Source organism: Chiloscyllium plagiosum, unplaced genomic scaffold (genome assembly GCF_037043375.1).
Source record: "Chiloscyllium plagiosum isolate Xiang-an unplaced genomic scaffold, Cpla_swu_hap1 HiC_scaffold_4, whole genome shotgun sequence".
Taxonomy (NCBI): domain Eukaryota; kingdom Metazoa; phylum Chordata; class Chondrichthyes; order Orectolobiformes; family Hemiscylliidae; genus Chiloscyllium; species Chiloscyllium plagiosum.
In genome coordinates this window covers 46,571,461-46,585,701 of record NW_028270142.1, presented here as the reverse complement: position 1 = coordinate 46,585,701, position 14,241 = coordinate 46,571,461, and the positions used below count along the sequence as shown (strand labels likewise).

General features: G+C 41.0%; 1 protein-coding gene across 3 annotated transcripts in view; it reads left to right on the top strand.

The window, feature by feature from the left end:
* The window catches only part of znf516 (zinc finger protein 516), a 157,674-nt gene that overhangs the window by 73,462 nt on the left and 69,971 nt on the right, over window positions 1-14,241 (top strand). For all 3 annotated transcript variants that reach the window (XM_087986224.1, XM_087986226.1, XM_087986225.1), the window contains exon 3: window positions 10,832-12,881. In XM_087986224.1, the coding sequence (XP_087842350.1) occupies window positions 10,943-12,881 (1,939 nt within the window). In that variant the 5' untranslated portion in view covers window positions 10,832-10,942. The remainder of the gene's footprint in view (window positions 1-10,831; window positions 12,882-14,241) is intronic.

The following is a 14,241-nucleotide window of genomic DNA, read 5'->3' as shown; positions in this document are numbered from 1 at the left end:
CTATTGTTCCACTATTTATGTATTCTGAATAGTATATTGATTGGTTACTTTCCTATGTTTGTCTGAATTCCTTAATCTGTAGAGACACATGACTAGTTTGTAACTGAGATAGTGGACTGCCACTAACAATAGTCAGAAATCTCTTAAACTAACCACCAAGGAGACATACAATACCCGCATAAATGCAGTGTTGCTGCTCATTTTGCACCAGTTTTCAAGCCACTCTTGAACTCTTCAATTCCCAATACAAGATACACAGTCTGTCTTTGAATGTCGACAGAAGAAAACACATCTATAAACCCATGCCTAGTCTGCCAAATATTCCAGCGCTATATATGTTGAAAGAGGAACTCTGGAGTGCATATATTTTCAAATGTTGTTACATACCTCTGAAGAAGGTGACACTTGAACCTGTGACTTCTGTCTCAGAGGTAGGGACACTATCACCATGTCACCCTTAAAGTTTGCATTTATAGATACCTTATTATCAATTTGTTCAGATTACACACCTCTGGAGCAGATAGGATTTGAACACAGGCCTCCTAATTTAGAGGTAAGGACATTACCACTGAAGCATAAGAGTCCCCAGGATGCTGGAATATGTTGAGCACTTCTCAGCAGCTGGCAGCTACCTATCTCAAAAGTCTGCCGTCGCTGAGGAGAACCTATACCAGCTAGGTTGTCCCAACTCAGACTTTGAGAAACTATGGCATTCAGTATTTGACAACAAAGACCTCCACAGGCCAACAAACATCTAATATTCAGAATATCTGTCATCACTGCACTCCTGTCCAATGGTGACACCTAGTCTGTGTATTAGCAACACATACGAGCTTTCAAGAAATGCCTTTGGCTCCTGCAATGTCTTTGTCACATTCTCTGCATTCGATTGGATGGTTGTTAGAAAATGCTACTGTCCTTCTTGAAGTCTGATGTACACGTATTTAGGCAAAACTGTAAAATCGGTTTCAGTAGACTGATATCATGTTCAGATAATGAAAATCATCAGCTCTTGATTTACCATTTCTAAATTGCCAACATTCCAGGGCAAGACAAAGTAAATACTACAAAGGCAGTTTGAAGCACTATTTGGTCATGGTATTAATAACTGGGAGAAGTATGTTACCAATTGTTCAGGATGTCACTAATTTGTCCATTAAGCTGCATTATACTTTGAATCATAACTCTTTATTGATGAGGCAAGTCAATGGCAGAGAAGGAAAGAAATGGAAACAAATCCTGCACTCTAGTACCACCAGCTTATGGGACCCGTTGCCCCCTTGTGACCAAAGATCTACCGGCCCACCCTGAGCAGACATCATCCTTGAATCAGAAAACATCCACCGATGAAAACATACCTTGATTTTAATATTCCCATTCTTCAGTGTAATTCCCTCCATGATCTTGCCCATCCTCATCTATATAAACTCATAAACTCCTCCAGTCCCACCAGCCGCTGAGATTGAGCAGTTGTTTAATTCTAGTCTTTTGTGGAGCCACAGTTTTTTTTTTTTGCTGAGCCATTGGCCACTGTGCCTTCAGTTGCCTGGGTGCTAAATTCCAGAATTTGTCCCTGCTCCTTACTTCACTGCCCTTTAAGATGCTCCTTAAAATTTACCACTTTAACTGAGCTGTTGGTCACCTCTCTGACTATCTCCTCAAATGGCTCAATATCAAACCTATAGTTGTAGCATGCTTGTGAAGTGTCTTGGGATATATAAACATTCAAATTGTTGTACGAATGCAAGTTGTTGCTGTTGTTCAGGATACTGTTTTGGTCAAACATAGAGCTGAGAGAAAGAAAATACTATCTTGGGGACTGTGAACATTGTCAAGCACAAATATGTCACTATTTGGGCAAAAAACAGGTTAATTTCTCCTGTGTTCTGGCCAATATTTATATCTTAGCCAGCGTCGCCACTGATGCTCAGTAGCAGCGGTGCGTACTATCTACAAGATGCCCTGAAGAAATTCTCTAAAGATCCTTAGACAGCACTTCTCAAACCCATGACTACTCCCATCTAGAAGGACAAGGGCTGCAGTTATGGAACACCATCACCTGCAAGTTAGTTCCGAGCCAATCACCATCCTGACTTGGAAATATATCGCTGTGTCAAAACCCTGGAACTCCCTCCAGTGTGAGTCAACCTACAGCATGTGGACTACAGCAGTTCAAGAAAGCAGCTGACCACCACCACTTTTGAGGGCAACTGGAGATAGGCACTAAATGCTGACCAGCCAGTAATGCCCATGTCCTACAAGTGAATAAAATGAAATATAATGAGACTATATACACAGCATCATTGGTAGCTGTGTCTTCAGCTGTCTGGGCCTCGCATTCTAGAATACCTTCCCTTCAACACTCTTTTTCATTTTTCTTCTTTAACATACTCCTTAAAATGTCCCTCTTTGACCAAGTATTTTGTTGTCTGCCCTAATATCCCCTTGTGTGGCTCAGTGCCATACTTCGTCTCCTGCAAAGTGCCTTACAACATTTCATTACAGTACGTTATTAAAATAGAAGTTATTTTTGTGAAAGGTACTAGAAAAATCAAATCTAATTAAATAACTAGTAAAAGAATAAAACACTTCAAGGAACAAAGTCTCTATATACCAATCCCTTATCCATCTTTTCTGTTCATACCTATCTCAGTTAAATGAGTAACATATGTTATTGAATTGCAAAAATCATGATTTATTAATTTAAGTCTTGCATGGCCTAACTATATATAACCAAAGTGTGAAATCCTTTTTGCAAGAGTTTTGTACAAACGAGAGAGTCATCCGGTAACCAATTCAGAATCTCGGTCTGTGGCTTTTCAGCAAGTGCTCTTACCTAAATAGGGTGGGAATGCTCAAGCTTAGTGATTTTTATTTTGGTGATGAACAATTATCCATGTTTTATTGGCATTGTATTTAGATGAATAATCAGCTTTTCAAGATCTCAGTGTTGCACTGCAATTTGTTCATTGCAATGAAGCAAATTACATTAGTAAGCTACTACTGCCATATGCATAGTACAGCTTCCAGGAGAAAAGGACTGAGCCCAGAACTGGAAACAATACTCCGGCTAAGGCTGAACCAATGTTTTATACAATCTCAGCCTAACTTCCTTGTGTTTGTACCCTCTTAATAAACCACAGGATACTGTATGCTTTATTAATCGAAGAATGTCTATAGTGGAGGTAGAGGCTATTCGGTCTGTTGAAACTGCACTGACTCTCCACAGAACATCACACCCAGACCAACTGCCCTCTGATCCATGGTTACCCCCATTTCCCATGGCAAATCTACCCACCCTGCACATCTTTGGACTGTGGGAGGAAACTGGTGTGTCTGTGGAAACCCACACAGACACAAGGAGAATGTGCAAACTCTGCACAGACTCAAGTCAAGCAAGGCTGGAATTGAACCTGGGCCCCTGGTAATTTGAGACAATAATGCTAACCACTATGCTATCAACCATTCACCAACAACTCTCTTAATCCGTCCTGTTACCTCCAATGACATATGTACATATACAGCCAGGTTCCTGTGCCCTGGCACCCCTTTAACACTATGTCTTTGATTTGACCTTGCTGCTCATGGTCTTCCTACCATAATTGAATGGCTTCACGTTTCTCCAGACTGAACTTTATCTGTCACCTGTCCACCCATTTCATCAACTTGTCTATGTCCTTTTTTTGTACTTGGACTCCCTGAGTGAACTGTAACACACATCATTTCCTGTATTTCTGATTATCAGAGAATGGGGATGGTGAAAAATATGGAGTATGGAAATGCAAAAGGTTGTCCTTTTGTGCCAGAGTTAATCTGTGGAATGAATAGGATTGTCTTGATGAAGCATGCAGGTAGAAAAGCTGTTAGTGGGAGGACCTCAGGAGACACCATGGTTTGACATAACTGAATTTTGAACACTCAAACCCATTTCTGCTCTGACTTTTGCAGATTTGTACTTTGTTCAGGGTTACTGAAATGTGATCGCTAAATTAAACAACCGTACAAGATATTTGACTGCGTTCCTCTGTGAGTCTTTATGAATTTTCTCATGCACTTTGATGCTGTTTACCTTATTAAGAATACACCCTGCCATCGTCTGCTATTTTGTGCTTAGCAGCAGTGGAAGTGTTTGGGGCCAAATCTTCTGGGGTTCATGCCATATTTTAATCATATTTAAAATCCAGCTCCACACCACTCTCAGGAGCTGAGTTGCACAATTTCAAGGAAACATTTCAGAATGTGATTCCTTTCATTAAATAGCTTCACAAGCAATTTTAACTATTTTGCGGCTATCTGGTGCAGAATTGAATTTATATGCTTAAACCAGTATTTACCTTCAAGTGAATGGCTTGTTACATCCTTTAGGAAATTGTCTGCTAATGATTTAAAGGTTCAAGAGGTGCTGAAAAAGCCTCTTGTTTTTGGCCAAATCCTGATCACTATTGACTGGGTGACTGAAGCATTTAGTGGCATTAAAAAAACACTTCTGCTCAATTAGTTTCCAGCCAAAAGGCTTTAATTTATCAGCAGCGGCTTGAGAATATAATCACACAGAGGTATGCTGGTATTTAAGGAAGTAAAGCTAATTCGGTAATAGCAGCCTGTAAGGTTACACTGGCCTATTACTTTGGAGAAAAACAAACCACATGTTTTTGCTAGCTAACTTAATTTTAATGTTTTATGATATGGTTCTAGTACCTCTTGGAGTTGGCAGAGTTTGGGAGTTAGAAGAGTTAGGGGACATGGAGCGAGATTATATAAAGAACCTATTGATCAATTGCAAGCCATGACAAAAAAGGGCTTGACATATATTTTCTCAAATGCCATTTCTTACCATGTGTATGATATTAAGTTGAATATAGGATGAATACATGAGAACGGGTTATATAAACAGTGCTAGTGCTGCCAGCTTTGTTTTATGCTTTTTAGTACATCTGAACTCATAATGATCATGTTGCATATTTCAGCACCATAAATAAAGGGACTTTATTTCCATGTGGAATCAATTAGCAGCTCAAGGAATGACTTCTCTTTTGCTCTGGAAGATGTCCAGATTGGATGTTTATGTTGTAATCTTGTGATCATATAGCTTTTGCTTACCATGCAGGACAGTCTTCAAGTGCGGTTATTTAGGTTGATGTAATATCCCATGTTCCTTCAAGGAATGCATATATTTTTCTTAGGAAACTATTCTGAATGACTTTTAAGAGAAATAATGACTCTGTACTATATCTTGTATCCTGTATATTGTTCTTGATCTGTATCGTGCTAAATGTTTTATTTTAAGTTGCTTCATACTGATCTTAAGGCAGAAAGCAAGGTGTGCATTTATATTTTATTAGCTGAAGCAGCACTTCTATAACTACATAGTTCCTGTGAGGGATGCAAGAATGACCTAAGGTGACTTCCTTTAATTTCCTATCTCCCTTTCTGATAACATGTCATAGAAGCCCTCTTCTGGCTTAGGGATATAATTGTTAAATGAGCATCTGATCACAACCCACTACACAGTTTAAAAGAAGTATCAAACAGACCCAAATTTCAGTCTTCCCAAAGTACCTACTTAGGGAGAGTTCGCTCTAGTCATTATATATTGTTCAATGTCACCACAGCCTTAGTGGGTTCATTAGCATTTCCTTACTTATTCTCTGGCTTTCTTCAAAACACGCTCAGTCTACATCTGAATGTAGTCCACCCAATTGACTTCTGGTTTTGTCCTCAATATTTGCTTAAGTTGTTGCCAGGGCAAGGCTGTTGGGTTTGATTTCCAATTGGCTATTTTTCTCTCACTACCTGTAGTTTGCAATGCATTTGATTGCTGAACTCCTACTATTGATCTAATCCACTTATAGGCCTTTGTATCTATCCAGTTATTTATTATGAATATTGTAGATGAACATAGTTTAAAAATGATGTGGAGGAGCCGGTTTTGGACTGGGGTGGACAAAGTTTAAAAATCACACAACATCAGGTTATAGTCCAACAGGTTTATTTGGAAGCACTAGCTTTCTGAGTGCTGCTCCTTCATCAGGGAGCTGTGGAGCAGGACCATAAGACACAGAATTTGTAGAAAACGATTACAATGTCATACAACTGAAATGATATACTGAACAAACCTAGATTGCTATTAACTCTTTCACCTTTTAGACTGGGTTGCAGGTTTCGGTTTATTAATATGTAAATCGCAGAACTTTAAGTCACATCTAGAGATCTCAGTTCAGACATCTCAGCTTAGACAATATTTGCTGAGTTACATGGTACCTGCCACATATATGGTACACCGTGTACGCGGCAAGTACTCATGTGACTCGGCCAATGTTGTCTATCTCATATGCTGCAGGCAAGGATGCCCCAAGGCACAGTACATTGGTGAGACCAAGCAGACACTGCGGCAACAAATGAATGGACACCGCGCAACAATTGCCAGACAGGGATGTTCCCTCCCAATTGGGGAACATCTCAGCGGTTAGAGACACTCGACCTCCGATCTTCGGGTGACCATCCTCCAAGGCTGACTTTGGGATACACAGCCATGCAGAATGGCCAAGCTGAGGCTGATAGCCAAGTTCGGTACACATGAGGATGGCCTCAACCGGGATCTTGGGTTCATTGTCACTCTACAGGTGACCCCCAATACACTATACACTCTCTCTCTCTCTCTCACTCTCTCTCTCTCTCTCACTCACACACTCACACACTCTTACATACTCACACACTCACGCAGACCTCTCTCATACACACACACAAAACCACCCCTCACACACACCCTCTCACAAGCTTATACTTCATCACACTACACACACACACTTTACCAAGCATGTACGCATACAAACACACACTGTCTCACGCGCACTCACACGCATGCACTCACTCTCTCTTTCTCTCTCTCTCCCCACAGGGACGCATGTATGAGGTGAATTTGCATTTGCAGATACATTCTATTTTGCTCAAAAGGTGCACAATCTGCAGGCAGTCAATTCATGTAACATTTTATAAATTCCACTTTGGAAATAGAAGCAGTCTGACTCAAGATTGAGATACAGACAGACTCTAGCCTCACGCCTTTAATGCATTGTCTGAGCTGTGATGTCATTTTTAAAAATAAAACCTTAAGTTATGTCGAGAATGTGACTTAAAAGGAGTCCTGCGATTTGCATAATAATGGACTGAAACCTGCAACCCATTCTAAAAGATGAAAGACTTAAACAGCAATCTCGGCTTGTTCAATATATCATTTCAGTTGCATGACACTGTAATTGTTTGCTGTGTCCTATGATCCTGTTCCACAGCTACCTGATGAAGGATCAGTACTCCGAAAGCTAGTGCTTCCAAATAAATCTGTTGGACTATAACCTGGGTTGTGTGATTTTTAACATAGTTTAAAAAGACTAATGTCATCAAATGCTTCAGTATTGCTTGTACTTTAGAGGCACATCTGTAGAATGCAACTAGCATTGAATACAGTAGGTGAGAAATTTAGACACAATTTGTCAAATGTTGCTGGAATAACTTTGGAGGTCAAGAGATTTCACTGAACTTTCTCTTGTCTTTTTTTACATTTAGCTGTTAAACTCTCAGGGACTATTGAATATGGAGAGAGTCCATGACAATGTTAGTCGTGTTGAGTTGTTGAATTAAACATCTTTCTTGCAGACGTTATTGAGTGACCTCTTATCTCCAATTCCCCAGCCCCCAGATTCTCACCACTGGATTCCTGCCACATAAGTCCTCATTGCTGCAGTCAAAAATATTGAACAATCTCTTCATTACTTGATTGGATGAACTCTGACTTTCTAGTGGCGCTTTTCCCCTATATGTCTCCCACTTTTTTTTACAGGAGAAAACAAATAAACTGAGATACAGAGGAATCTCTATATCCTCATACCAGAATTACAACAGTTAATATTTAGATGCAGCCAGTGATTTTGAAGTGAAATAGAATATTGTTGTTTATTGCAAGGAATTGAGTCTAAAAGTAAGGAGACTTTGCTTCTGCTGTACTGGGAAATGGTGAAAGTACTATGTAGAGTTTTGATGACCTTAATAAAGAAAAGATATAATTACAATAGAAGCAGTTCAGAAAAGGTACACTAGGACTGATTCCTAGGATGAACAGGTTATCTTGCAAGGAAAGGTTTGACAAGTTGGCCCTATATCCATTGGAGTTTGGAGATTGAAAAATAACCTTATTGAAACATCAGATCCTGAGGAGATATGATATCATAATCTGAAAGTATCATTTCATTTATGGGAGAGATTAGAACACCGTGGGTCGGCACGGTGGCTCAGTGGTTAGCACTGCTGCTTCACTGCGCCAGGGTCCCAGGTTCAATTCCAGCCTCGGGCAGCTGTCTGTGTGGAGTTTTCTCCCCGTGTCTGTGTGGGTTTTCTCCAGTTGCTCTGGTAACCTCCCACAGTCCAAAGATGTGCAGGTTAGGTGAATTGGCCATGCTAAATTGCCCATAGTGCTAGGTGCTAGTCAGAGGGAAATGGGTCTGGATGGGTTACTCTTCAGAGGGATAGTGTGGGCTGGTTGGGCTGAAGGACCTGTTTCAGCATTGTCAAGAATCTAATCTAATCAAACTAAGCTCATAGATTAAAAATAAGATGTCTCCCGATGGAGATGGCAAGAATTGTTTTTTTCTCTCAGAGGATTGCAAGTCTCTGGAATTCAGTTCCACAGAGTACAGTAGAGGAAAAGACATTGAATATTTTTAAGGCAGAGGCTAATTGAGGCTTGACTACCAAATGAGTCAAAGCACGTTGAAGTTGGCAATAAAGTGGAGGTGAGGTCATAGACTTATTGTATGGTGGAACAGTCTCAAGGGCTGAATGGCTTACTTCTGCTCCTAATTCATATATTCATGTGTTGATAGCTGCTGAAAGTAAATGCACTTTTGTGAGTTGTCCCAACAGTTTTACTCCTGGCTTTTTCTTGCAACAGTGAAATTAAATCTTTCATTCCTGGGTTAGGAACCTCCAAGGCAATGCTGGGGACTGTCGGCAAAGTTACCACTGAGCCTGTAGTTGAATCTTACCCCATGAGGAGTGGAATATTTGTTCTCCCAGGTTTATTCTCTGCCAGTCCCTTGAACTGAGAAGGATGCTTGCCACAGAGAATATCCCTTAGTAAGAACCTGTGCGTGGAGTCTTTTAAAGTCAGGAGGCTATGGCGTTGCAGCTACCACACATGCGTTCAAACTGACAGCGACTGTGCCTCTCTTACTGCCTGCTATAGGCATATTGGAAACATGTGCAGGTTGATGATTAACTTTCATGACTGTTTATGAACATACCTTCCATGGTCACCAAGTCCAACTGGCCTGTTTTTGTATTGTAAACACTTTTTACTGTGGTCAGATTGTATATGTAAATAAATGAACATGTTATTAAAATTTTTTTTGTAAATGTGGGAAGGCAGGTATTCCATAAATTTACTTGTTGCTTTCCCCAACAATGGGAATCTGTGAAACAAGAAGCAGTAATTGTACAATTGCTGCAAACATGCTTTTTCCTAATAGTTGTTCGGCTGCTTTAATTTGCCTGGTTTCTTGTATATTTTGTTTTCAAGTACTATTCACACTCTAGCCACTCTTCCTTTCCCACCAATGGTACTGATTGTTTAAAAGAACATAACAAATAGGAGCAGGAGTAGCCCATTTGAGCCTGCTCCATCATTCAGTAAGATTCTGGATCTAGGTACCTTGTACCTAAGATGATGTCGTAAGTGGCATAAACTTTTCACTGTACTCATTTATGTACATGGGACTATAAAGCTAATTCAATTCAATTCTATCCAATTCTTCCTGTACTATTTCTGTATCACTGAATTCCCTTAGTGTCCAAGCATCCATTGGGGCCAAGATTGTGGTGCTGGAAAAGCACAGCAGGTCGTGCAGCATCTGAGGACTGGAAAAATTGATGTTTTGGCAAAAGCCCTTCATCATGAATCTCCAGCATCTGCAGTACTCACTTTCGCCTAAGTATCCATTGGTGTCTACCTTAAACATACTCAACAGTTGAAAAGCCACCACTCTCTAGAGAAAGAATATCAAGGATTTACAACCTCTAAGTGAAAACAAATCTCTCCAATCTCAGTCCTGACTGGCCAATCCCTGTGATTAGACTGTGATTTCAGCCGGGGGAAACATTTTATCAGTATCTAACTTTGTCAAGGCGCTGAACGTTTTCAATGATTCAATTAGATCTCCTCTTGTTCCTCTAAACTGCAGGGAGTATATGTCTAAACTACTCAATCATTGCCATTGGATCATCGCCTCATTCTCAGAATCAATCTAGTGAATGTTCTTTGCAGTCCTGTATCCTTCCTGAGGTAAAGTGACCAAAACTTAGCTAGCAGTACAGATGTGGTCTCCCTAATGCTGTGTGCAATTGTAGCAGACTTTTTTTATTCATATTCCAATTGCTTTTTGCCAAAACTAACATGTCATTTTCCTTCTTAATTGCCTGCTGTACTAACATGGTAACTTACTGCGATTGCTGAGTATTGTGTTACAAACTCGAGCAGGTCATCTAAGCATCGACACAGGGAATGGCAGAAGGCTCGGTTGGTGATGGACAGGGCCATAACAATCCAAGGGTGATCGTGTTTTATTAATGTCCACATGAAAGCTCTCCCAATAATTGATCGCTATCAGCAGGAAACCCGGCCCAAATTTCCTCCTCATTGCTTGTTTCCTAAATATTTCTTCTTAATATATTGCATTTTACATATTCTCCAAGTATTATAAGCACAGAACTTTGGTAAGAATTTTGTGAAACCATGTTCAGTGATGATGCCTGAAATCTTTTTTGTTCTTCTCAATTTTAGGCTTCGACACCTCCTTAGAATGATAGATTCAACTGATGAGTCCACTTGCTGAAGAAACAGAACCTTTTGACAGCTGAGTACATCTCTATTGATGGGACTCAAAGGAGTTAAATGGTGTTGTTGATAAGATCAATGGGTTCGCAGGAACAAACAGGGGAGGAAGAGCCTTGCCAAATGGCTATGATGGCGCCCCCAAGCAGGCGTTTGAGGAACAGGCCAGTTGTGAAGGATCAAAAAGAGAATGTAGATACAGAGCTTCGGGAAGACAGAGAGGCAGAAAACTTTAGCGGATTACATCATGCCCAATGCAATGGAGATGACGGAGATGAGAAGAAGGCTGAAAAATTTACTTGCCGCATTTGTGAAAAGAGCTTCACTTTCCTTAGTGTGCTGTCAGTTCACATGCGAACCCATACTGGTGAAAAGCCTTACAAGTGTCCATATTGTGACCACAGAGCTTCTCAGAAAGGGAATCTTAAAATACATATCCGGACTCACAAAATCAGAGACTTGAGTGAGGGGAACAAAACAAGTTTGAGAGAGCAACAGCCCAATGAGTTCAATGCTTTGGAGAGTGTTAATATTCCCACCAGCTCTGCACAGAGCACCTCATCTCACAGCCTGGCACAGAATGGATTAACAAAGGCGGAAAATGGCAAGATTGTTCTAAGGCGGCTTAAGAAAGAGAAGGAAGTTCCGCTAAATGCCAGTGAGAGTGCCTTCGCATTCCAATGTTCAAGCTGTAAAGGAAGGTTTGAGAAGCAGGACCAATTGGATCAGCATGTACAACTACTGCACAAGTCATACAAATGCAAACTATGTGAGTATGTCACGCTAAGAGACGACGAATTGCTTAGCCATATAGAAAAAGTTCACATTACCATGGAGAAGCCAAATAATGAAGGTGAGAGTGACAGGGTCGAACAGCCAGCCAGTGAGTTCATGTGCGAAACATGCCATCAGACCTTCAACCAGTCCTGGTTTTTAAAGGCCCACATGAAGAAACATAATGGCTCCTTTGAATATAGTTGTCATGTCTGTGGACGCAAGTTCAAGGAACGCTGGTTCCTCAAGAACCATATGAAGGTGCATGCCACGAGGAGCAGAAACAGAAACAAAGTCAGTAAAGCTGACTCTGAGGGTTTAGTCACCATTAACGATGTGGTACAAGAAGACAGAATGAGCATTACGTGCTCACAGTATCAAATCTGTATGAAATGTGGTTACTTGTTCCCAAGCAGAGAAAGCTTAAAAGAACACGAGAAGTTGCATATTAGAACATTTGAGGAGTGCACTGAAGAACGGGTAAAGACTGTAAGGGAGGCAGTGATGAATGGCACCACCAAAAACTGCACAAAGGACAGTTTCCTCAGGTCTCTGAACTTGAGACCATCTGTGTCAGTGGATACTTTTACAAGTCGCTTGTTTGCTAAGGGCATTGCTGAACTGGACCCTGTGAGTAGCTATCAAGCTTGGCAGTTGGTCACAAAGGGAAAAGTCGTAGAACTCACTGGGTCGGACAAAGGTGTTCCAGAGGCAGATATCATGTGTGATAAAGAAAAGGGAGCATACACTTTCACTGATACTGAGAAGCGCAAACGGGAACAAGACACTCATAACAGCAGCTGTCCAAAGAAACGCAATAGGACAAATAGTACACAAGAGAAAGAGAGTCCGTTAGCCAGCTCTGGGGAAAGCAACAATGGCGCAGATATCAGACCCACATTACGTCATGGGAAGAGATCTTCACAGAATAAAAGTACAGAGTGTTTGGAATGTGGGAAAGCATTCCGGACCTATCATCAGGTGGTGCTGCATTCCAGAGTGCATAGAAAGAACAGGGGCAGATGTGAAGGTGGACAGGGTGGCCAGGATGTAAAGCCTGGTTCCACAAGTGAAGCAGACTCGACTTCAACCAGCCGGCCCAGTACTCCGGGCTCGACTTCAGCCCCAGAAGATGCACCAGGGTTGGAAGGGGAAGACGTCGACAGCCCTGAAGAGGGTATAGAGATGCAATCAGTTAGTCATGCACAGGCACAATCAGAAAGAGGTAAGCAACTACCAATGGCGTCCCAGTGGGTTATTGATGGATGTTTGCACATCCTATTGGAAGGGTACATACATCTACCATTAGAAGAAAGTATGTTTGGGTTAAAGTGGTGTTCTGATAGGACTTCTCATCTGATCAGTTACAATCCATTTCATTTCTATCTGGCCTCACACTCAGCACCCTGGATGTAATTGAGCTCAGCAAAAACTTGCTGTCCATTTTCTAGCTCACATCCAGTCCTGTTCAACAAATGCCCCTGTGAATGCAGAATCAAGTAACACTTGCACTTTAAAGTTTCCATCCTTTTTTGCAAATCCTTCCATGGCCTTTTCAGGCTCTATCTCCATAACTCCATGCAGTTCCACAACCCTCTGATTAGAGACAAAAAAAAACTGCAGATGCTGGAATCCAAAGTAGACAAACAGGAGGCTGGAAGAACACAGCAAGCCAGGCAGCATCAGGAGGTGGGGAAGTAAACGTTTTGGGTATTCATCTTTCTTCTGTCCTGAGAAAGGGTTAAAACCCAAAACATTGACTTCTCCACCCTCTGATGCTGCCTGGCCTGCTGTGTTCTTCCAAGCCTCCTGTTTGTCCACAATACTCTGAGATTTCTGTACTCCTCATGTTCTAGCTTCTTGAACATGCCTGATTTTCTTGCTCTAACCATATGCCCTCAGCTGTATAGGTCTCTAGGTTCTAGAGTTTCTTTCCTATAGCTCTGTGGGCTTTGTTTTTAAGATGACCCTTTAAATGTACTTCTGTGACCATCTGCCCTGATGGCTTCTTTATGTTTCAGTCGAAAGAGAAGAGGACAGAAGAGGCAGATGCAGCTGAATGACCAGTCCCAGTCTAGCTGACAGAGAAATTCATGTCAGGGTAAAGAAGACCAAAGAATATAGGTTAAGAAGTCAGATTATGGTGGGGAAGATAGGGTCCATCCTTGCATTAGAGGACTCTAATGAAATAATGCATGACTGAATTTCTAAATTTGCAGACAATACAAAACTTGTGAGGACAACAATTCTAAGGAGGACTGTAGTAAATTTCTGGAGGACATGAGGAACTCTGTACAATGTGATAATAATTGGCAAATTCATTTCAATTTTGCTATGTGTGAGGTAACAAAATCTAAGATCACATGATATTTGGAAAATAGGGGATTTGAAATGGAATTGAAGACCCACTGGGATTGGGGGTACAAATTCACAAAATCATGAAAAAGAGTGAAACGGGTTAATAAGACTGTCAGAAAAAAAGAAACAAGCACTATTTCTAGAAGAATAGAATTGAGAGGTAGAGGAGTTATGCTAAACTTGTGCAGAACCTTGGATGAACGCTTGGAAATAGTATAGTTGTGTTC